Source organism: Palaemon carinicauda, chromosome 26 (assembly GCF_036898095.1).
Source record: "Palaemon carinicauda isolate YSFRI2023 chromosome 26, ASM3689809v2, whole genome shotgun sequence".
Taxonomy (NCBI): Eukaryota; Metazoa; Arthropoda; class Malacostraca; order Decapoda; family Palaemonidae; genus Palaemon; species Palaemon carinicauda.
Genome location: NC_090750.1, coordinates 36240412 through 36265809, shown reverse-complemented (window position 1 = coordinate 36265809; position 25398 = coordinate 36240412). Strand labels below are relative to the sequence as shown.

General features: G+C 42.4%; 1 protein-coding gene across 1 annotated transcript in view; it reads right to left on the bottom strand.

Annotated features, from left to right (window-relative positions):
- The window catches only part of LOC137619486 (nuclear pore complex protein Nup107-like), a 195963-nt gene that overhangs the window by 90690 nt on the left and 79875 nt on the right, over positions 1-25398 (bottom strand). The window contains exons 6-7 of the mRNA XM_068349555.1: positions 14107-14280; positions 809-934 (exon numbers count right to left, since the gene is read on the bottom strand). Coding sequence (XP_068205656.1) covers positions 809-934; positions 14107-14280 — 300 coding nt within the window. The remainder of the gene's footprint in view (positions 1-808; positions 935-14106; positions 14281-25398) is intronic.

Sequence of the window (25398 nt, the reverse complement as noted above, 5' to 3'; positions counted from 1 at the left end):
GGTAATCAATAATGTACTTAAGTAGACTTATCGGAGTATATTAAATATGATTAAGCTTTAAAAATATTATTGAACTACAAAATTCGAAATATATTATTTCAAGGGGATAAATACATAAAAAAATAACATCAAAATCCTATCTACAATGGCAAGGGAAACACCATTAGTCCAAAAGGCTTTTTATGACTCAGATGCTAATGTCTAGGGTCACCAGACTAACTATCTAAGGAAACAGCAAAAATAATTAAAGTTTCTAAATACTAGCAAAATTTCACTTAAACAATCTGAACATCTATAACCAGTAAAAATACAGAATGAAGGTCCATTACCATTGAGATTTAATAGGGCAGCAATACATTTAAACTGATAAATTCCTGATTAGTCATTCACTATGAGTAAATTTAAAATAATTTGCAACCTTGATACTCATACTGTATATGAAACTCTTACAATAATCTTTTAATTTCCAAAAAAGGAAATTTTACCTTCAAATAACATTAAAACGTACACAGCAAAATATCCTGTACACCAAAAAGACATTAACCCAAGTTCACTATTGCTTGTATGTACAATATACACTGCAGATATGAACCTAATTTTTTCATTAAGGCCAAGCAAAACCCTGTTTGCAGAACTTCCACATAAGCCTGAACATTTTCAAGATTCTTTAACTTCATTATAAGATTATGGGGCCTGAGATGTTTTGTATTTTGCAAAGAATATCAGTAAAGGTATATATTTGATTAATTGGGCTGCAATAAAAAAAAAAATTCATTTTTTTAATTTAAACCAAAGTGAATGACTTTACCTTCATAGTCTTCAATGTATTTTCCCATGCAATATGCATATCACCAAAATACTCCACTCGATCATAAAACTTCAAATCAAAGTTATCAGCGGAATTCTTCTCTAACCAGTCAATTACAATCTGTGCCTGAAGAACAAAAGGATGTATTAAAACATGTGAAAATGTATGAGTAAAAGTATACCACAGTACAAACTATGTAAATAATACCATTAAAAAAGATGAAACTTATTTCATAAACACACATCAATCCTAACGTTCTGATGAAAGAAATATGTTGCACATTATATTGCACCAAGGACCAGGGTCTTGGCGGCTAGTGAAAAAAAAAACTAATAAAATATTCAAATTACTGTAAAAAACCTAATATTTGAGCTATAGCATTAACTCGGTTTTGTGTTTGTATTATAAAAGGATATAGTTTACTGTAGAATAATCATAATCACAATAAAACTTAACATATTTTGAGTTAAATGACAAAAAACTGCCTCCCTGGACATAAATATTTGCCAAATAAAAGGACTGTATTAAAGATAGGAATGAGAGGTTTGTTGCTTTATCTTCCTAAATAGTCTTTATCATCAGGGTTATTTTTTCCAATTTGACCTAGAGAATATCTTATAACTTTTGAAAGAAAATTATCATAAAAAAAATTTCTGTGCTGTGGTTCAACTAAAGCTACAATAGCAAAGGCATCGTTTACATTAAGGGACACGACTCAGCTCCATTCAAACAGTTATTATGGGATTACTTTAAACGCCTGAGCATAACACTTGTTGTGAGATCCCGAAGGATTAATGCAACGGGAGACCAGAATTTTCCAATCGCAAGAGAAGGACATCTCGACGTGACGGTTGCTACGAGAGCAAGAAGGTTCAACGTAGCCAACATTACGAAGACTTGCCAGCTCAACCCAACCAGAACTCAAAAAACTGCCATGAAATCCTGAAGGGTCAACACCACTGTCCCGAGGCCCCAAAGGCACATCGTGATCAAACCAAGCAGGTTCAAAAAGACATCTCTTCATAGCCTGAGGAGTACATCCCGGATAGAGAGGGGTCACAAACTCATCCACCTGACTGACCCACGAAGGGATCCATCCAGCAGAAACACTTCGAGGGTGAGTCTGTTCAAGATCTACCTCTCCCAAGAGGGAGGTTGGTTCACCTGAAGGAAAGCAATGTTTACGATAACATTGTGCCTCCGCCCTTGGAGAGGAAGTGTCCTTGTAACGTTTCCGCTGCCCGCTAGCGGTCTTTTCTCAAGGGGGTAGAAGAAGAAGACCAGTTTTTCTTCGACTTCGAGGAAGACCCCAAAGGAGAAGAATCCTGTTTGGCCTTCTTCCGTCACCGAAACCTCTCTCACTGGGAGGCAGACCACTCCCTTCACTCATCACAAGTGTCGTCCCTAAGATACCGGCAGCCTCAGCAAGCCAGACACAGCAGACGAGGATCCGTTTCAACGATGACATGAAGATACCACATGAGTGGCCTTCGGGATCAGGAGAAGTACACATGGGACACAACATGCACACACAATCTGAAAAGAAAAAGAATTATCAGAGCAAATCAAAGCGGGAGAGAGCGGAGTGCGTTCGTTTTCTACCGAGCCAGAAAGCAAAGTTGTTGCTCAGCCCAGGTGTGTGAGTAAGCGGGGTAGCTGCCCAGCCCCACCCGCTAACAAGCGGTTGGAGTAGTTATCCCTCGCTAAAAATTATCATGGCTCGTCTTTCAGCTTCGCCGAAAGTAATACCCCTACAAATAGCTATGGGTTTGTATTTGTGCAGGAACAAACTTTGTTTACTATTCGATGATACAAGGATGTTTTGGAAGTTACAACATGAGCCTGGCTGTTCAGTTTGTCTGCCATAACGTTCTTTTAGCCAAGAATGAACCTGGCTACAGGAATATAAATTGTCCTCTGTCCATCGCATTACTTATACAGCTAGCTAGCAAAGTTGCTGTGAAATAGTACCTCCTTGTTTGTTTAGATGTGCCACTACGGCTGTGTTGTCACTCATCAGCACAACCAAGTGACCTAAAAGGAGCTGGAAATGTTGGAAAACCAGAAAGGTTGCCCTCAACTCCAGCACAGTTGGTCCAACTTGGTCCACAGTCCGGAGGATACATGATGCAACAGGTGAGTGCCCTAGCCCCCTTGTAATGCATCTATGAAGAGCATCAATTTGGGGGGAGGAGGAAGATCTATCCCTCTGGGAAGATTCGCATTTGAAATACCAACTCAGGTCTTCCTTTCACTGCAGTCCTACCGGAATGCAAGTCCCAGGAGGATCCCTGTTTTGAGACCAACTCGCATGTTATTTCCTTGAGTCTTTCGACCCTCTGCTGCGATGGAAAGACTTTTCCTGTTACGGTGTCTATTTTCATACCAGATATACATGTACCAGGCTCTGAGTGGGTTCAAGAGAGGGCTTCTCAAGTTCACCATGATTCACAGATTGCAGCAAAACTCGAGAAGCAAGGTTCGGTGGCAGAGAAGGATCTCCACCGAGTTCACCATGACCAGCCAATCCTTTCACTAGTGTAGTAGATGGATACTGTTGGCATTAGCCCATGCTGTGACCAGCACGAACGCCTTGGTGAACGCCCAAGAAGCTGTGGATAGGCCGAAACACAGCACTAGGAACTGGTATATCTTTCCATGAGGATGGATGAATTGTGATCTGGAATTACACTTCCTTCAAATTTAACGCTTGGAAGTGCTTTTTGCTGATCTGTGAGCTTGCCTCCCAACAAGAGAGATTTTAGGCAGTGCCTAAAAGGGGACTCCAGCTGTGTTCGCTCAATGGAGGAGAGAGTCCTGGCACGCTTTCCTCCATTCTACATCACCGTATCCACATCTTTGAGTAGAAAGAAGGTTAAGGACCTGATTGAGAAGTTCCACAAGAAGAGAGCATCTCTCCTCAGCACTTCCTGCTGGAATTTTGAAAGCAAAGTGTCATGTCCCTTCAGGAGCCAGTTGGCCCACTGATTCACAGCGTTATATGTAAAGAATTTCATCGGCCTCGCACCTGAAAGAATGATATACTTGAATGCCCGTCACTTCTTAGATCTTCAGAAGTGGCAAGACAGCTGACTGTTCAGGACCAGCGGTCCATCCATATGGCTGCCTGGAGAGTCGCTTTCACTATTCTTTCCACACACTGTACCTTGGCAGATAACAAAGTCACCATCTGTGAGGCTAGCCTCTCCAACGACAAATCTTGAGACAAGACTAACACTGCGTGATCTAATGGCAGAAGAGACTGATGATCTTTTTAAGCTCTCATAGCACATACTTCCTGTCTCACAAGGGAAGGTGGAAGTAACTTAGACGACCTCTTTGCCCTAAGGTAGTCCTTTCTTATAGCAATTTGAGCTGACTTTAGCAATAAACCTAGCTGTCTATATAGACCACGGTAACTCCAACCATTGTCTAGATGCACCTGGAGAGCAGCAAAGGATATCAATTGCTACGTCTCTCCCCTTAGGAAGGGAGTGTGGGTCCTTCCCGACACCACTGACTAAGCACATACATACAAGCAACTGCAATACAGATTCTGGCTCACCTTCCCGTGTGTCGGGGGGGCGTTATGGCTCGCAGCTGTCGGGAGTTTGTTGGACGAGTGATCAGTCTGAGCAAGGGTCATGATCAGGGTTGGTCATTCGGGAACAAGACCTGAGAGGGACAACACTGACCTCTTGTACAGGATCTGTAGCTTTACCGCCATGTGTTTCTGAAGATTTCAATCCTCCAACAATTTGGAGAGCCAATTCTTCGATTAGGTTTTGGCATCTTTCCTTTCAAGGGGTTCATCCGTGATTGATTGATTGTTTTAGTTCTCTGGCATCCTGACATCGATTATTATTGAAGCCGATATTGTTTGTTATAAAGAATAAAAGGATATTCAATTTGGAACCATAAAAGAAGAGATTTCCTTCGGAAATATATCTAAAAATACCGTTACCACAGTACAACACACCCTACCAAAGAATCTTGGCAAGGATTAACCTGCCATCTTCACCTTGAGCCTAAAACAGATATCTATTTCTTACAGTGGTAAAAATGGGGCATTCGGTCAACAAATGCCTCATAATCAAGGGTACCAAACAGTCACCCGTGACTGAGGTGAGAACTCTAGAATCTACTTCTGCTGTTCTGGAAATCAAAGTAGGCTTCAGTGGAGCTAGCACCGAGACAGATGGTGCCTCCGAGGATGAAGGATGAGCAATTTCAATAGGTGAGAGCCGTTTGACTCGACAAACGACTAGATCCCCTACAGGTCCTGGGGTGGAAGGTATCACCAGGTGAAGGAGTGACCTGCCTTGGGTGATGCCTTTTAAGAGTTGGTTTGATGGGTACCAGTCCCAACCTCTCTCATTTGGAGTGAACCTCTGCTGGTCTGGGATTGAATCTCAACTGCTCTTGGTGACTTTGTCACCTAGAAGTGTGTTCCTCATGCATGATAGGACCAGTGTGAGGAATGCCAGAAGGAAAAGCAATAGGTCGACTGGCAAGAGTGGGAGCCCGAGCTGGCACTGGGACCTGAGACGGATTCATGTTGCTGGTGTCAATCACATGACACAATTTTGAGTCAGACGAGGAGAATAGGCAACATAGTGAATATCCCCTTTCCCAGGATCAGACATGATCGGGTTAACCACAACTTGTCTTCTCAATTAGAAGGGAGGCATAATTTACCAGGAAATGGAATGCATAAACCGTAAAAAAGCTCTCTAGAAACTCTGTCAACACCAACAACCACATCATCATTATTCCCCTCCAATTAGTATGCCACTTTCAACTCTAACTACTTTCATACCCAGTAAACAAAAGAAATCCCAAGTTTAAGGTAAGGTGACCATTGTTAATATAGTAATATCACTGTACATCAACATTTCAACACTATCTATTTTATAAAATGATGGTATGTGGTACTGTAAGTACTTTGTCATCTATCGTCATTACAGAGGACATTTAATTCACTTTTTAGGAGAGTTTTTTACGTAGTTCACTTACGTCTCCTCTCCGAGAACCAATTAAACAATGAAGGGCAGACAACTACTGTACAGCAATATCAAACAATACTTCAACAAGTATCATAAAATTCTGCCCCGTCAAGAATTCTCTCTCAAATGCTGTTTAACAATTCTACTACTATCAATCATAAATGCTATACTGTCAACCTTTCTCTTTACTGCATCAGGCATGAAATGAGGGAGTTCTCTCCAATCTTTACATACCTCTCTTCTATTCTGTTCAGACTTATCAGTGCTAGGCTTTTACTATCACCTTTCTCTAATAGGTCTGTTCTATTACAGTCATCATCAGCTGCAACTAGTCCAGTCCAGGACAAAGGCTTCAAATATATCCTCCCACTCCCATCTGTTTATGATCTTTCTACGTCCCTTTATAGCCACTATTTTTTTTAGTACATCAATCCATGTCTTCTCTTCCTTCTCCTGCATCTTTCGCAATCTCTAGAATTCCAACTATCATTTGTTAATTTCATTATAAGACCTCCCTATGTCCATTTCTTTTCCTTACATATTGTTAGAATATCCTCTACTATAGTTTGATCACAAATCCATGATGCTCTTTTTCTGTCTCAAAGTTATTCCCATCATTATTCTTTCAATAGCTCTTTGAGTTGTAACTGTCTTATGCTCTAAGGCTCTAGGGAGGCTCCAAGTTTCTGATACATATGTTAATACTGATGGGACCATCTGATTAAATACTTTTCTTTTTGGAGAGTGGCATTTTACTTTTCATAATCTCATTTTGTTTACCAAAAGTTCTCCATCCCATGGTTATCCTTCTTTTAATTTGCCTCATTTTCTGGTGAAACACTTTCGGTCTGCCCTAAGTATGTATATTCCTTATCATAACCTTTATTTATTGCCTCTAGATTTTTATTGATTACCATCTTAGTTTTACTCCTATTCATTTTCAGTCTTACATTTCTGCTTTCTTCATTCAAATCTTTTATCTTCTATTGCAATTCCTCCCATGATTCACTAAACACAACTATGTCATCTGCAAATCTTGAATTATATTTCCATATCTACTGCTTTACTGGTTAACTGTTCCTCATGCATTCTCATCATATGCCAAAAAATCTAGTCTTCAGATATCTGTCTTTTAAAATGTCACTAAGCATTACATTTCCCAATCAATTCTTTATTCATATGATCTTTCCACTTCACCTTGACCAGAACCTCAACATCTCATGTTCAAAGTGTCTGTTTTTCTATTTCCCCCACTTCATCCTAGTTACAACTGTTCACTTTCATATTCTACTTCCTCTAGCAATAAATACTTTAAATAGACCACTGACTTCAAATTCTAAACTTGATTGGGTATCTTACATTTCATTTAATAAATTCTACGACATTGAAAATATTTCTACTAAACTGGAGATTTTAAGACATTTCTTCAAGGGATTTGTTTCCAAAACTTCATATTTGTCACTGGTTAGAAATAAAAGTTGAATACATTGCAGTCAGCAATAAATACTGCTCTGCATTCTGGGATAAAGTAACATGAGGTACCCATTTAATAGCAAGAGGGTCAAAAGTTTGTTACCAATAAGAAGCCAGGATACCACTGTCTCAACAAGGAACTATATTTGGAACTATTTCCCCAATACAGTGGCACTTTAATCTGTTCTTAATTATCTATACTCCGATTCATTATTTTACAAGCATATCATCATATCCCACAGGTCTCGGAGATGACAAAAAATTGTATACAAAAACATATACTGTATTTTATGCAGCCAAGACTTAGCTAATCAAATTGATGAAAAAATACTGAAATATGTTATTTTTATAATAAAATAAATTTTTGAATATACTTACCCGGTGATTATAATAGCTGCAACTCTGTTGCTCGACAGAAAACTCTAAGGTAAAATTCGCCAGCGATCGCTACACAGGTTGCGGGTGTGCCCAACAGCGCCATCTGTCGTCCAGATACCCAGTACTCAATGTAAACAAAGAACTCAATTTTCTCCTCGTCCCACTGCGTCTCTATTGGGGAGGAAGGGAGGGTCCTTTAATTTATAATCACCGGGTAAGTATATTCAAAAATTTATTTTATTATAAAAATAACATTTTTCAATATTTAACTTAGCCGGTGATTATAATAGCTGATTCACACCCAGGGGGGTGGGTAGAGACCAGCAAAATATGTTTACATTAATATGAGCTAAGAATTTTTATTTCATTTTAGAAGTTATCAAAATAACAAAAACAAAATAAATAGGTACCTGGTAAGGAAGTCGACTTGAACAATTACTCTGCCTTTTTAAGTACGTCTTCCTTACGGAGCCTCGCGATCCTCTTAGGATGCTGATCGACCCCTAGGATCTGAAGTATCAAGGGTTGCAACCCATACAACAGGACCTCATCAAAACCCCTAATCTAGGCGCTTCTCAAGAAATGACTTTGACCACCCGCCAAATCAACCAGGATGCGAAAGGCTTCTTAGCCTTCCGGACAACCCAAAAACAACAATAAAAACATTTCAAGAGAAAGATTAAAAAGGTTATGGAATTAGGGAATTGTAGTGGTTGAGCCCTCACCCACTACTGCACTCGCTGCTACGAATGGTCCCAGTGTGTAGCAGTTCTTGTAAAGAGACTGGACATCTTTCAAGTAAAATGACGCGAACACTGACTTGCTTCTCCAATAGGTTGCGTCCATTATACTTTGCAGAGATATATTTTGCTTAAAGGCCACGGAAGTTGTTACAGCTCTAACTTCGTGCGTCTTCACCTTAAGCAAAGTTCGGTCTTCCTCACTCAGATGTGAATGAGCTTCTCGTATTAACAATCTGATAAAGTCTGACCAAGCATTCTTTGACAAAGGCAAGGATGGTTTCTTAACTGAACACCATAAAGCTTCAGATTGGCCTTGTAAAGGTTTAGTACGCTTTAAATAGAACTTAAGAGCTCTAACAGGGCATAAGACTCTTTCTAGTTCATTGCCTACGATCTCCGATAAGCTGGGGATATCGAAAGATTTAGGCCAAGGCCGAGAAGGCAGCTCATTTTTGGCTAGAAAACCAAGTTGTAGCGAACAAGTGGCTTTTTCTGACGAAAATCCTATGTTCTTGCTGAAGGCATGAATCTCACTGACTCTTTTAGCCGAGGCTAAGCATACCAGGAAAAGTGTCTTAAGAGTGAGATCTTTCAGGGAGGCTGATTGTAACGGCTCCAACCTGTCTGATATGAAGAATCTTAGTACCACGTCTAAATTCCATCCAGGGGTAGCCAAACGACGCTCCTTGGTGGTCTCAAAAGACTTAAGGAGGTCTTGCAGATCTTTATGTTTGGAAAGATCTAAGCCTCTATGCCGGAAGACCGATGCCAACATGCTTCTGTAGCCCTTGATAGTGGGAGCTGAAAGGGATCGTCCTTTTCTCAGGTATAAGAGAAAAACAGCTATTTGAGCTACAGAGGTACTGGTCGAGGATACAGAAACTGACTTGCACCAGTCTCGGAAGACTTCCCACTTCGATTGGTAGACTCTAATGGAAGAAGCTCTCCTTGCTCTAGCAATCGCACTGGCTGCTTCCTTCGAAAAGCCTCTAGCTCTCGAGAGTCTTTCGATAGTTTGAAGGCAGTCAGACGAAGAGCGTGGAGGCTTTGGAGTACTTTCTTTACGTGTGGCTGACGTAGAAGGTCTACCCTTAGAGGAAGACTACTGGGAACGTCTTCTAACCATCGAAGTATCTCGGTGAACCATTCTCTCGCGGGCCAGAGGGAAGCAACTAACGTCAACCTTGTCCCTTCGTGAGAGGCGAACTTTTGAACGGTGGGAATGCGTAGAGATCCAGATGTGACCAATCTAGGAGGAAAGCATCTATATGTATTGCTGCTGGGTCCGGGACTGGAGAGCAATAGATTGGAAGCCTCTTGGTCAGCGAAGTTGCAAAGAGATCTATGGATGGTTTTACCCCAAGTGGCCCAAAGTCTCTTGCACACATCCTTGTGGAGGGTCCATTCGGTTGGAATTACTTGCCCTTTCCGACTGAGACAATCTGCTATGACGTTCAAGTCGCCTTGGATGAACCTCGTTACTAGGGAGATGTCTTGACCTTTTGACCAGATGAGCAGGTCCCTTGTGATCTCGTACAACGTCAGTGAGTGGGTACCTCCTTGTTTGGAGATGTACGCCAAGGCCGTGGTGATGTCCGAGTTAACTTCCACCACTTTGCCTCGAAGGAGAGACTTGAAGCTTTTCAAGGCCAGATGTACTGCCAACAGCTCCTTGCAGTTGATATGCATGCTCCTCTGACTCGAGTTCCACAGTCCTGAGCATTCCCGACCGTCTAGTGTCGCGCCCCAGCCCACGTCCAATGCGTCCGAGAAGAGAACGTGGTTGGGAGTCTGAACAGCCAGGGGAAGACCCTCTCTTAGGTTGATATTGTCCTTCCACCAAGTCAGACAAGACTTTATCTTTTCGGAAACCGGGATCGAGACCGCTTCTAGCGTCTTGTCCTTTTTCCAGTGAAAAGCTAGATGGTATTGAAGAGGACGGAGGTGTAGTCTTCCTAGTGACACAAATTGTTCCACGGATGACAGCGTCCCTACCAGACTCATTCACAGCCTGACTGAGCAGCGTTCCTTCTTCAGCATCTTCTGGATGGATAGCAGGGCTTGATCTATTCTGGGGGCTGATCGTCTTGTTGTTCAGCAACGTCCTCATCAGAGGGTTCCTCATCCGAAAACTGATGAGGAAACGGCAACGGAGTGGGCAACGTCTGGCTCGCTGAGTCCGGTCGCAATGGTGGATGCGTGACGGAGCCGGACGCAATATCATGGAACTGCTGCACAGTCTGTGAACTGTCAACAACCATGGGTTAGCGAGGAAGCACAGCGTCAACCCGAGACTGTCTAGACCGTCTGGGTTGTGCAGTCAACACCCTACCGGGTTGCTGAGGTTGACGCACAGCGTCAAAACAAGTCACCTCTGCTGGTTGTTGAACGTCCTGAACGTCAACAACCACCTCCGAGCGTCGCTTAACGTCAACGTGCGGCTGGCAACCCACACTGGGTCGCATCGGTGGAGGAACCACCTCAACTGGCAGACGCGAGTAGGTTACCTCAGCGTCAACAGGGCGCACAACCGACCGGTTGGAAGGTTGTTGGCCAGAAGGTTCGGTAGCAACCTTCTCCGCATTAAAGTCCTCTATCAAGGACGCAAGCTTGGACTGCATGTCTTGCAGCAAAGCCCATTTAGGGTCTACGGGAGCAGGTGTGGCAACAGACGGGGTTAGCGACTGAGGCGGTACCGTTTACCATCCCTGAAAGCCTTGTTATACGTGACATAATTGTACAGCAAAACTTCAAAGGCTCGAAAACAGCTGTGAAGTTGACCTGTAAACAACTTGGAGCGTCTCCTGGCCAGGCGCCAGGGAGAGTCTACGAGAATTGAGAAGTCTATCTGGGCAGAGGCATGAACTCCCAAGCCGAGAACTTCTCTCGTGTCATATCAGACTCTCGCTCTCTAAACCAGTTTAAAAGAAGGGAAAGCAAAGGCTGTATCCCCCAAACTCCTCCTGGTGAAAAACCAGTCGCCTAGCCAACGTAAAGCTCTCTAGGAGAGCGAGAGAGCACTAGCTTAAAAACAACGGCTTCGAAGTAGCTAGGCCTAGTGTAAGCTCTGACGTTTAGGCGAACGAGGAGCAGCAGTTACAAAAAGATCCGGACAAAGATCCTTAAAAAAATCATCATGATTTAATTAAAGTCCATAGGAGGCTAAGCAGCTTTAGGCTCCTCTCCATCTGACAGAGTCCTCAAGGGAATATCAGTAGGAGGGGGAACAGCAACTTCCTCATCTACAGGAACCTTGTCCGATAAAAGCTGAGTCTCAAGCAAGGGAGAGACCTACCGTGGTGGCAATGCTTTACAAGCAGAGTCCACACTCACTGGTGCATTAGTAGCGGACCAGAACGCAACGTCATGTAACTGCTTGACAGTCTGTGAACTGTCAACAACTGAACTGTCAACCACAACAGGTGCGTGAGGACGCACAGCGTCCACTCGAGACTGCTTTGACTGCCTAGACTGAGCAGTCAAAACAACTCTAGAATGCGGAGGTTGACGCACAGCGTCAAAACAAGTCAACTCCGATTGTTAGTGAACGTCTTGAACGTCAACAGGAGCCTCAGCAAGTGGCCTAATGTCCAAATGCGGCTGAAAAACCACACGAGACCGCATCGAGTGTGGTTCTAAACAATCTGACTGACGTGACTAAGCTACGCCAACGTCAACAGTAAGCACAAAGGAACGTTAGGTTGGCTGAAAGCCAGGATATCGATGAGATAAACGGCTAGACTCAACGGACTAATCGGCAGAATAGTCTTCCATAAGGGAGGCAAGCATATACTGCATGTCTTGCCATACAACCCATTAAGGATCAACGGAAATGGTTGTGGTAAGAGACGAGGGTAACGTCTGTGACCGCAACACTTTGCCTACAAAAAAAGACTCTCGGAGTCTGTGTTACGCTTTTGTTAGGCGGCGAGCAGTTATCCGATGACTGCAGGGTCAGAGCTGTCCTAATGGTTGTAACCAGGACGCTGGACCTGTCCTGAAAGGACTGACTTTCGCTTAAGGGCTTCGAAACCTTGTGACAGGTTTCTTATGCGAAAAGCCTTCGGATGACGAGGAGAAACAACGTCTCTCTCGTCTTATGGTAGGGGAGATCTTGGTAAGATACACCCGATACCATAGAGGGAAAACGTCTGTTCGTTGGTCAAGGCCTCTCGAACCCATAAGTCGTTTGACATTACTTCTCCCCTGGGCTTGGGAGCATGTAAGAGGTCCCGGACTAGGTGAACGACAGGCACGAACAGACGAACCCTCGGACGCAACACTGTAACACTTTGCGCATATCACTTTATCACTTCGATTTTCTGTTTTGCACTTATTTCACTGAAATTTTTACTGATTTCTACCTGAAACACGCAATTCTACCCTTCATTAAAAGGTAGTAATTGCGAAATCAGTCGTATAATGCAAGCTCATTAATACCAGCAAAAAACAGAAAACATATTTAAAGATAAAAAAAAAATCAGTGGCTGGGAAAGAGACTAAACACTAGTTCATATAACTACGTTTTCAATCTCTCACCGCACATAGCCTGAGGACGAGAATAAAAAACTAAAACGTTTTATCCTTCCTCCCCGTACAGCGACTAGGGACGAGAGTAACACGAGAACAACGTTACCCGCTTGAACGGAACGTTTTCTCTCCTCTCTCTCCCTGCGTCTCTATCTCTCTCTCTCTCTTTCTCTCTTGATTTCGCACCTAAGAGAAGAGCCCAATTATATTTCGTCAAAAAAAACATGTTATTTGACTAAAGGAAAAAACTGAAAGGTTTTTCAAATAAAAAGTTCCTTTAAAATAGAATTTAAAACATTTAAGCTAAGAAAGAATGAACAAAACGTCAGAATCGATTTACTCTTACTGCAAAGTGAAACCGTGATACACTCTCTCTCTATCGTAACGATAGAGCGCATGTTGAACGTCCTGAACGTCAACAACTGCGTAGCATAAATAAACTAAACGTTAGTTCATCTTTGAAAACAGTACGAAGACTATCAAAGAAATTCTTTCATAAAATATTACATTTACAGTAAAAAGTTTTAAATCCTTAGCTCTTTAAAAGCTAATTACGATATAAAGGGCTCAACGTTGATTAACTTCGGTTTCCAAGTTAGGACCGTCTACTCTCAGGAAAGGTCTATATAAACAAAACATTAAAATTATTTTTATATGTTTATAATAAATGGAAAGTTAATCGAAGAGGCCTAATAAAGGCGGAGAGATATAAAATATATAGAGGAAAATCTATAACGTGATATAATTACTAAAAGCCTAAACACACTTCCGGTAAGGGAAGGGTCGGCCATTTAAAAGTGAAAGAAAGTCCATACTCTCTTTGTCACCATAATTAAATCTATCCAAAACGAGTTCAAGATTTAAGATGAAGATAAAACACCTGCATAGCGAAAGCTCAAAACTAGAATAGTGTACTTCACCAATTAGTTGTGAAAACAAATCCAGTTTAGCAACAGCGAATAAGCACGTCTTGTCGGGAGCACGACAGAGAGAAAATTGAGTTCTTTGTTTACATTGAGTACTGGGTATCTGGACGACAGATGGCGCTGTTGGGCACACCCGCAACCTGTGTAGCGATCGCTGGCGAATTTTACCTTAGAGTTTTCTGTCGAGCAACAGAGTTGCAGCTATTATAATCACCGGCTAAGTTAAATATTGAAAAATGTACCTCCCGTATGATGCGATTCTGGTCATATAGTTGGTTTACAACGGTAAAATCAGTTAAATGTTCTTCATCTAGCATTGGAGATTCCTGAATATTATTTTCATCATTTAGACGTTCACTGTAGAGGGATCCGAGAATCCTCCAGGTGTTTCTTTCATTTAGCAGTTGCTGGTATATCTGGAAATAAAAAAAAAAATTGTGAATACAAAGTAAATGCAAGAAAAGAAGAAATACTTTAATAAGGAAATAAAATTAGAATTATAATAAAATTTCTTATTTCTATATTCACCTGAAGTTCATATAACTTTTTTTCCCTGGAGCTTGGTATAATCAACACTTACCTGTAATATTTATCAAAATTTTCCCATTTTCTTTCGCTTTAAACAATACATGCGCTTAACAAAGGAAGAGAGCCCTCTACCGTAAGTGGTAGGACGCCCAGGTTGTCCCCAAAGGATATACTATAAAGCTTTTAGTTTTGAAATCGACTTTATCCCTCCTCTTGATATTATGAGTCAGTGGGGAGACAGGTGGCCATGTACTGTATATTAACATAAGGTGAACACAGAAAAGAATCCCCCTGATGCTCATATTGCTGATTCCCACATAATGGAAGTAAACAGAGGGATAATTTTTTAGTACTGTACAAGCAATGCAACGGTGTTAAGGGTTACCAACCTGACCTAAATAACCTGTCTAGCTTAGCTGTATTTGATAAAACGTTCAAATTACAGCATGAAATTCATGATTCCAGCTTGTTTACTAAAGCAATTAAAAATAAAGTACTGTACATTAGATTGGATTTTTAGGATTATGTTTTGTAAACCCCTACTTTGATACGCCCTAAGTTGCCGCTAGAAGAAGAAGAAGAAGAAGAAGAAGAAGAAGAAGAAGAAGAAGAAGAAGAAGAGAAAAAAAAATCAAAATGAAAAAAAAATTCTACAAAAGCAAGGGATTAGTATATTATTAATATCATGAACCTTCACTCTCTACAATAATTTTTTTTTTTTCATCAAATTCTTTGTGCATTTCAGAGCATTTTTGGTTAGCGGATCCTCACCCCACAAAACAAATTGAGGATACTAACTCTACTACCTTTGTTTATCCAAATATAACTGCACAGCTCTTACATACATACATATACCAAAGAACTTCCCCCAATTTTGGGGGGTAACCACTATCAAACAAATGAAACAAAAAAAGGGGACCTCTCCTCTCTACGTTCCTCCCAGCACAGCTCTTACCGGCCAAAAAAAAAAAAAATTCTACTGTACACACTTCCAGTTTTAAAGAAGGGATATGCACAATCGGGGGTAGACTTTTGGTCTTAAAACCATATGGATTTGAATAAAGGTAAAAACAATACGATCATATTGTGTTATCCAAACCCTACCTCAAACAACAACTTTTGTAAATCACTTAAGCATTTAACCAAAGCTATCCTTAATTAAATAGTATACATGACCAACTGTTACTACTTGAGCATTTAGGTAAGGAGTGAAACTGGGCTGGGTAGTCTTGGCTTAACCTATTATAGTAATCCGAATCTAAAACCAAGTTGATTCCTGAGCTACCCCAAAAAGAGGTTATTGGTCTTATTCACCAAAAAGATTAAGGAATTGAGAATTATAGGCAGTTTAGTTTTAAAAAACACCTGCCTCTGCATAATTTATTCAAAAAATCACATAAGATCATATCTTAAAAAGTGATGAGTTAGTAAATCGTAAGATTTCTAGAGCGCTAAGCCCTAATAACTGGAATGTTAGTATTTTACCTCAGCTGACACCTATGGCCGAAATGTCATCAATATATAATAGCACTCCCAGGGTATAAAGAAGTCACAGTAACCTCACCTCCAGAGAGATTCAACAGCAGAGGAATATTCAACAACAGAGGTCTTGGAGAAAGCAAAAGTGATGATTCCTGTGAATCTACTAACAACCTTGGCATGGAGATGTCTCAGGTGATAGGCTAGATTTCTACCAAGAGATTGGTAGGTGCTCTTGGAAGAACCTATGTCTGCAAGGATATGGTGTCCAAATGCAGTCATTTTGAGAAAATGGTAGCATATATTTCATCTATCCTCCCCATCATCTGGGAGGATGGGAGAGATATTTTAATACAGAACTTGTCAGTAAAGATAAGTTACTCGGTTGCGTCCGGTACATTATATAATGGAAAGACTGCTTTAGCCCAAAAGGGAAAAGGAAGACAATGGCCAGACATTCTACCTCTCCTTATAGACTTAAGTCACAACTGCTATCTTAGACGAGATGCTATATGTTCTGTGAAGGAGCTAGGTTTCCAACAAAACTTCTTAAGTAACTACTACAGAACCAAGAACGAGGTTACCCAGGAACCTATTGGTAAACTCTCGTGGATAGTAGGCAGCAAAGGTTGTCAGTCATACCAGACTCTTACCTTCCGGACTAGCGACAATGACAAGTTCTTCCTGAAGGTTAAGGTAGATCTGATAGCCTTGATTCCATGTACCCAAACTGCGATGGGAGTTCAAGAATCTCATTTGACCAGCATGACTGAAGGTGCATAAGTCAGAAGCAATGTTCTTGGATATCTTCCTCTATACCCTTAAAGCACGGGAAAGTCTTTAGTCCGCAAGGAACCCTGATATCTCTAAGAAGCATCACAATTTCCTCAGAAGACAGAGGAGAAAGTCATTCTACACCCAGCTAGCATCATATTAGTCATGTCAGGCTAGAAACTGACTTCACAGTACAAAAAACTAAAATCATCTGATCACAGTCTTGAAATCCTTAAACAACAAACCAATCATCAATGCATTTTTCACATGGTAACCACAGGAAGTCATTTAAGAGATTTCATAAAATCTCAACTGGAAAACTTCCTTGCACCATCACAAATGCCTTAGCAAATTGGGTAGTTTCAGGTCGCATTGCTCTAATCTCCCATAACATCAACGTCTAGTGGCCTAATAAATATATTAAGGAGGTTCCCTACCGAAAGTCTGTTATTTTGTCAGCTACTAGCCTTGCAATTCAACTCTTATTGTCAAAACTGTCCTTTACTGGGTTTGCACTATTGCTCTCATGATTAAAACCATCCTTTACTGAGTTGCACTTTAGCTCTCATTATTAGTATTATCACTTCAAGTTATTATTCCCCTACTGAGCGTAGGGCATTGCACAATCCTGCAACACAAAATATGAGATAATTAGATGGCTGATGAGTGGAGCAAGTCTAAATCAAAATATACAAGTTTATTCAATAAATAAATAAACACAAATTTTTTTTTCAATATTACACTTGTGAACATTACAATGGGGGAAGATATCGGTCATGATTGTTCTCTTCATCTGGCTGAGCAAAAGAAGACTGATTACATAGTGACTGCTCAAACGGAGTAGGAGCGTTTGGACCCCATGGTAACCTGGAACGTAGCATGTAAACCTTTAGACTGTAGGAATCGTGTGCATGGTGATTGTGCTCATGTATGACTACGGGTGTAGATGACCATTCATATGAATCATCATGCTCGTGGATGATTGTAGGCTTTCAAAATTGTGTCTGTGGAATTTGTGTGCGTGGGTAATCATGTTTGTGAAGCTCATGGGCACAGAAGTTTGTGTTTGTGGACGTTCATACGTGCACAATCATGCATGTAGCTGCTCGTGCATGTGGACGATCATGCTTGTAGATGATTGTGCACATGGCAATAAATGTGCATGAGAAATCTTGTGCGAGAAGACAATCAGGGACGAAGAAGATCAAAGATATGAAGATTGTAGAGTTGAAACGATCATGGTCGCAGAGGTGATTATGTTCAGAGGACAACAACTCTAGCAGATCTGTCAGGGGCAGCCTTTGAATTTTGTGCATGTAGAGGAGTCACCAAGTAGAGGGACGAGAGCAAGGCTGTGTGTCGTGACCAACAATGATCGTGCCTCATCTCTTAGTAGACTTTGCCCTGATAGCAGATTCATGAGCAATTGTACCTATTACCTTCAACGCCTTCCCAGGGGTAGCATTTTGGTACAAAAATCCATGAAGAGGAATCAGAATGAGACACAGGAGAGTCGGACTGATTGGTTATCCTATGCCTAGGTGATCTCTTCCTCAGCAGGTGTCACAACCAAATATTCAGTTGTAGTCTCTGGAACTCTACGACAGACAAAGGGGATGCAGCAGTAGCAGTGCATACTGATATTCTACAGCGTCCTTCATCCTGACCAGCAATGCATATGCTCAGTTCGTATGAGGGTTGTCAAGACCAATGTTTCTTCCCACTATGGGACAAACCTCGGTCCTCACTCTTCCTGGCATGACACCGAGAACAGGTATGTGAAAACAACCCAACCGTGTACCCAGACACCTCCATAGTGTTGTGTGCCAATATTTCTTCACGCTATCGAACAACTCTCAGCATTCACTCAAGAAAGGTTCCTTGTACAGCCTTGCCTCTCCCATAGGGAAAGCAATGGTAGGAGTTAGGTGTCAGAAACTCCGATCAATTAATTATAAGTTTTCTTCTCTGGAGTCGTACAGGTTGATGACAACGCTCTCATAGTGAAGAGGTCACAACAGCACAGTCATGTGATATGTCCTTAGCCCCTTCCAGGATCAACAGACACTGAGGGAACAAAGTAGGGTAGCTCCCCTCCCCTTATAATTAATGACAACAGAACTCTTCTTCCGATGAAGCACTATAGATATCCTATCGCTAGGTTCATATTATCAGAGTACAGTTACATACGAAGGATAAAACAGCAACAGACATGCTGCTCGACAGGAATAATATGTTCAATAATGGCATGTAGCACAAAAAACTTTAACACAATTAAAGTCATCAGGAAAAACTGTCCCTTAAAAACAACTATCTGAAAAACCATTTTATTTCATCTGAAAGAGAAATCAAAGATTAAAGCAGCCAGATGAGGACACTGAGAAGTATATTTGACTTCCCCGGCCACTTTGGTCAAAAGGAAGGTTACATTACCTGGTGGGTGACCTGGGCCTACCCACCAGCAACTAATACTACTACCTCGGTAAAAGTTTAAATGGCCGTTCCAGCTTCACTGAAGTCATACTCCTATTAAAGGCTAAAGGTTTGTATTAAAGGTAAGAGCAATCTGAAGTTCCATCAATTCAACCACATGATATAGAACATCTTTCCAAGTTTGAAATACAACAGGAATAAAACTTCAGGAATATTGCTAGAATTAACAGTATATCTAGTACATGATGAATGGTTTAGTCTGGGAAGATCTGAATGCAAAATGTGATCAGAATTAGGAAAAATTTGTACTGCATACACAGTGAGTAAATTTAACAGCAGTATTGAAGATAAAGAAATACAGTATCAACTGGAATTTCAATGTATTTGGACGAAGTACAGTGCTTTGTTTTAACATTGCTAACATCTTCCAATGCACCCTAGGTTTCATAAGCTGGTACTGGATTGGTAATAGGAAATCAGCTGACCTAGAATAAGCTGATGACGTTGTCCTTATTAGCAGAACACCAAAGGATTTGCAATGCTTGCTTACCAGAATACATGAAATATCACAGGAGGTTAGGCTATAGATAAATAGAAGAAAAACAGAGATGATGGGAAGAGAATGTCCAATGGGAGATTAAATATCATTGGAAGGAGAAAGGATGAATGAAAGAGAATCATTTAAATATTTAGGAACTTTGATTTCTAATACTGTACAGTCTCTAGAATTTCAGTTTAATGAAAGATTGAAAAAAGCAAATCAGACAATGGCTAGGTTAAGTAAAATTTGGAAATCAAATAGTTTGAAATTACATATAAAAATATGGCTATATATCAGTTTAGTGAGATCGGTCTTACTGTATGGACATGAGTCGTGGTATGACAATGAAACAATATCCAACAGATTTTGTAGATATAAGAACAAAGTCCTTAGAAGTATATTGGGAGTTAAATGGCAGGACAGGATTAAAAACAAAACTCTAGGAGAGATTTTTTGAGTGCCATATAAGGATGAGATCATGGTAAGAGGTAGATGGAGATGGTTTGGGCATGATCTTCATACTTCCTAAGAGACTAGTTCAACAAAATTTTAACCGAGCTCCAAAAGGCACTAGAAGAGTTGGAAGACTCAAGCCTCCATAGCTGAGGACTATGAAGAGTGAAGTAAGACATGGTGAATGGTGAAATATTGATTTAAAAGCTCAAGATAAAGACGACTGACGAAATCTAACCGAGGCCTTTTGTGTCAATAGGCGTAGGAGGAGATGATGATGATGAATGTAATGTATGGAAAATTATGTAAACAATTAGTAGAAACTAGTTTCTAAAATATATATGCATACTAATTTACCTTCCTATATGAATGAAAAGCTGAAAAGATATGGTATACAGTATGTGCATGAAAGGAAGGTCAACCATTCTTGAAATATTTTAACATTCTTCCTGGGCCTAACTCCAAGTCAAAATGCATACTAATTTACCTTCCTATATGAGGGAAAAGCTGAAAAGATATGGTATATGTGCATGAGAGGAAGGTTAAGCATTTTCTAATGTTTCAACCATCTTCCTGGGCCTAACTCCAAGTCAAAATGCATACTAATTTACCTTCCTATATGAGGGAAAAGCTGAAAAAATATGGTAGATGTGCAGGAAAGGAAGGTCAAGCATTTTCTAATGTTTCAACCATCTTCCTGGGCCTAACTCCAAGTCAAAATGCATACTAATTTAAATTCCTATATGAGGGAAAAGCTGAAAAGATATGGTATATGTGCATGAGAGGAAGGTCAAGCATTTTCTAATGTTTCAACCATCTTCCTGGGCCTAACTCCAAGTCAAAATGCATACTAATTTACCTTTCTATATAAGGGAAAAGCTGAAAAGATATGGTAGATGTGCAGGAAAGGAAGGTCAAGCATTTTCTAATGTTTCAACCATCTTCCTGGGCCTAACTCCAAGTCAAAATGCATACTAATTTACCTTCCTATATGAGGGAAAAGCTGAAAAGATATGGTATATGTGCATGAGAGGAAGGTCAAGCATTTTCTAATGTTTCAACCATCTTCCTGGGCCTAACTCCAAGTCAAAATGCATACTAATTTACCTTTCTATATAAGGGAAAAGCTGAAAAGATATGGTAGATGTGCAGGAAAGGAAGGTCAAGCATTTTCTAATGTTTCAACCATCTTCCTGGGCCTAACTCCAAGTCAAAATGCATACTAATTTACCTTCCTATATGAGGGAAAAGCTGAAAAGATATGGTATATGTGCATGAGAGGAGGGTCAAGCATTTTCTAATGTTTCAACCATCTTCCTGGGCCTAACTCCAAGTCAAAATGCATACTAATTTACCTTCCTATATGAGGGAAAAGCTGAAAAGATATGGTATATGTGCATGAGAGGAAGGTTAAGCATTCTTGAAATGTTTTAACATCCTTCCTGGGCCTAACTCCAAGGCAAAATGCATACTAATTTACCTTTTTGGGCTCAAGCCATGGCGTCCTAATTGAAGGTTCCTTTTTGGTAGCTTCCTTGGGTATATAACTACTAAATATTCCCAGAGAATTTAACCACAGGTTATCACAGAATTCTAACTTCTGAAGCGAGTATCCTAAAGGTTTCCCTTTAAGACATCGTATATCAACAGGGGACGCATGTATTAACGCGCCACATAGCTATCTGCACCCCACATAGAGTTAACACTTCGATGTGTAGGGGCGGAGAATAGCTGGGGAGCCGTTCCACAGCTAATCTCGTTCGTGGCTACTTTTGGTACTCGAGACGTAAACAAACGGGCGCCATTGCTAAATGACGTCACGTCCGTCCTCATCCTTCGCTTAGTAGCTTGCCTTACTAGACGAATTTTTCCCTGTGCGTATCTTATCGACTTGCATCTTAGCCATGTCTCTACCCTCGGCCTCGCCTTCTTCTGGAAAGTTGAGTACAAGGTTCCAGTATTGTTTAAATAAGCTCTGACTGTAAAGTAACTTTTACTTTTCGAGATATTTTATGTTTTGTGGCAGAGCTGTGCATCGACCGTACCCGCCATTTTATGGCGTCGCTGTTGTTTTGCATGCCTTATATAGCTAGCCTCAACAGCGTTTTCCGGCCTCATTAACTAATCGATACTATTAGTTATTTAGTCTTCATAGCTAGGAACTTTATATATTGTGTTTTGACGCTCTGTTATTGGTCATCATCTGACCCCATACCAGTTCGCTAGTCTAGCCCCTAGGCCAGAGTGCCTATCATCAGTGTTCATGCATGATATATTTCAGTGATCCTAGGTTTAGTTATGAAGATAGTGGCATTATTTTATGATACTGTTGACTGTGATGCAAGTGTTTTCGCCTTCAGGGACTATATAGGGGATAGATTTGATAGTGTGCCTTTCTAACCTAACCTACATGTAGGACCCCTATATGCTTCCTTCACCCCCTGCCTTAGGGCATCCCCTCTGTGTAGCCTTGCTCCCCCTACCACGTAAGGGGATCAAGCTCATATCAGAGTATCTATCGCTTCTCTGTCCTCCCTAAGGGAATGATCCCCCCTTAGGGTTGCGTCCGAGAATGAGGAACGGCATGCCTTTTCTCTATTGCTGGGGCTAGGTTTCCGACCTTCCCTGCAATAGCGATACGTCTTCCATCCTTCCTAGTTCAGGGTGTAACATCCCTGCACTAGGTTAGGCTTAGGGGGAGTTAGTTCTGTGTCTTGCTGAAACGATACCCATACACCGTTCTCAGACAGGCTGCCTTACCTTAGGCTAGGGAGCGTCCTCCCTTCCTTGGTGGCCGCTTTGGTACAGAGCCTCCCCTATAGAAGACCCTTCTTCTTCTCCCCTCCCCTCCTATCTCTTGTATGGCCTAGCCTATACTTAGGTTAGTCTATACCCATCTGTCCCCTGTCCTACAACTCCTCCTTAGGGTGGAGTGATAGGGCTACCTTGAGCCCCTGTGTGCAGTCCGCTCTGGTACATATACCCTTCATAGTGTCCTATGGGGTTAGCCACTGGATGCGTTTTGTCCGCAGGGGTTCTCCCCCCTCTTGGGTGTTCCCTAGCCCTCCCTTGGGCTACCCTGGCTCCCGGCTGCCTGCGGCCCCTGCCTCTGGGTGATAGGGCTAGCCTCTATCATGGGTACACCCACTCAGGTGGGATGTCTTGGGGTCCGTGTCCGTACCCCTACATCCCTCCTTCTGTCTCTTTCACTATCCTGGTGCCGGTCCCTTGCCGCCTCCCCTGTCGGTGATACCCACCTCCCGCCCTTGGTGACACATTCCTTGCCCCCTGGGCCGTCAGTCCTCCGTGTGCCGGGAACTTCCGCCTCCCGTCGGCGTCCAGCCGATGGCCTTCCCTCATACCTCATAGCTTCGGTCGTCCGTCCATCGGTCCGGCCCCCGGAGTGCCGGCAGTCCGGTTCTGCTATAGCCCTTTCCTTGTCCCTGTCACCAAGCCGGCAACCTTCGACTGCCGGAGCCGCCGCTTCCCGCCGGCGTGCCGCCGTTGTGCCGGCGGCCGCCATCCTGGCATTACTCCTGACTTATATATTTGTCTTCCCTAATGCCAGAAACTCTGCTGGAGCGGCCTCCGGCGTGCCATCGGTCTGCCGGAGCCTTCCGGAGGCGTCAAAGCGACTTGCACCCCTACTACTAGCTATCATCTCATGTTGATAGCCCTACATTGCAACCAGATGGTTTGACTACATAAATAGATAGGTATTATCTTACCGTTCTATTAATAACCATGCTGTCTTCTTGCATATCACAAATTTCCAGCATGCTGTGTGTATCTTAGCACGGCTGGTTGCCGGAAACCGTTACCCTATGGGATCGTCTACGTTCCCAATTCTATGGTCTGAGTGGCCTCAGTCCCAGTTTTATATCCTTGGCAATTCCCACTAGAATTCCCCCTGCCTTCCTGGCAATCTATGAAGAATTCTGCCCTGTGCCCTCGGTCACAAACAAATTGCCTATGGATAAGGTTACGGTAACCAGCCGGGCGGGTTACACGGAGTATGTGTCTATCGCCTTCATTTCCGCCCACTCTCAAAACATCACATTGTTTATACCACTTAATATTAAGTTAAAGATTAATCCTTTAATTTTTAACTTTAGAATATAAGTCATTCTTATGACTCCCCCATACTCATGTTCTCTTTCTCTTACAGGAAGAGTACGTGAAGTGCGACCACGGCTTCTGTGGAGTGAAGCGCCCGCACTTCTATGGTCACACGGCGTGTAGGACTCACGCCCCTTGCGCCAACAAGAGAGGTGATCTGAAGTTTTGGGACCCGCAGAACTGTACGGTCTGCCAGGACCGCCTGGTCGAGGCGTTCAATAACCCTCCCTCAGCGGAGGTTAGGGACGCTTCTCGAGAGAAGCTACGCAAATGGGTGCGTGGCTTCCAGAAGAACGCCACTGGACCATACCTTGCCACTGAAGACTTGAGGGCCTTGCTTTTCCCGAAGGCATCCCCAGACTCTGTGGTCCTCAAGGATCAGATCCCCACCGTCCAGATCACGGTGGAACCCGATGTAGTCATGGCCCAGTCCATGCACGAGTGTCGCCTGGATACCGACAACGCGGATCGTATGTCGGAGGTGTCTGAGACCACGGAGAGGAACCTCATGGCCGAAGAACTGGACTATGAGGAAGACCGAGTGGAATACGCAGAGTCGGAGCAAGAGGTCGCTCCGCCTTCCACCCCCGCCCCAACTCCTACACCGACGGAAGTATCACTCCCGTCTACCTCCGCCACCCCGGACCCCATCCCATCCAGCGCCCAGGAGATGTTCCGTATGCTCGAAGCTCTTATGGACAAGAAACTCCGTGAAACACACGAATACATCAAGACCATGGGAAGTTCAAAGGAGCCGAAAAGGATTTCGGTTAAGGACCTCCCGGCATGTTCGCACGCCAACCCCTGGAGGTATGCTGAGCACATGCCTATCGCAACGGGCAGGATCGTCAGTGAGAAGGTCGGCTCGGTTGCCCTGGAAGAAGTGGAATTCTTCCCGAGTTTTGAGGCTTATCCGGACTGTTACGTCCGACTTCGATCCGAACCTGCCTCTAAAGAAGACACCGAACCTAAGGAGGTGATAGTGTTCGATCTCCCGAAGGCCCAGGCTATGCTGGCCAACGCTTCTAAAAGTAGGGGTTTTACCTGCTCAAAGCTTCCGGCGCTGAGCAAGAAGCACCCTACCTACGTCGCACCAGATGATGCGATCCTCCCCTTCATGGAAAAGGCCTTCGCTGCGGTACACAAAGCAGTGGAAGAAGGGAAACCTTGCCCTGCACTGGAGGAGTGCAGACCCTTCTCCCTGATT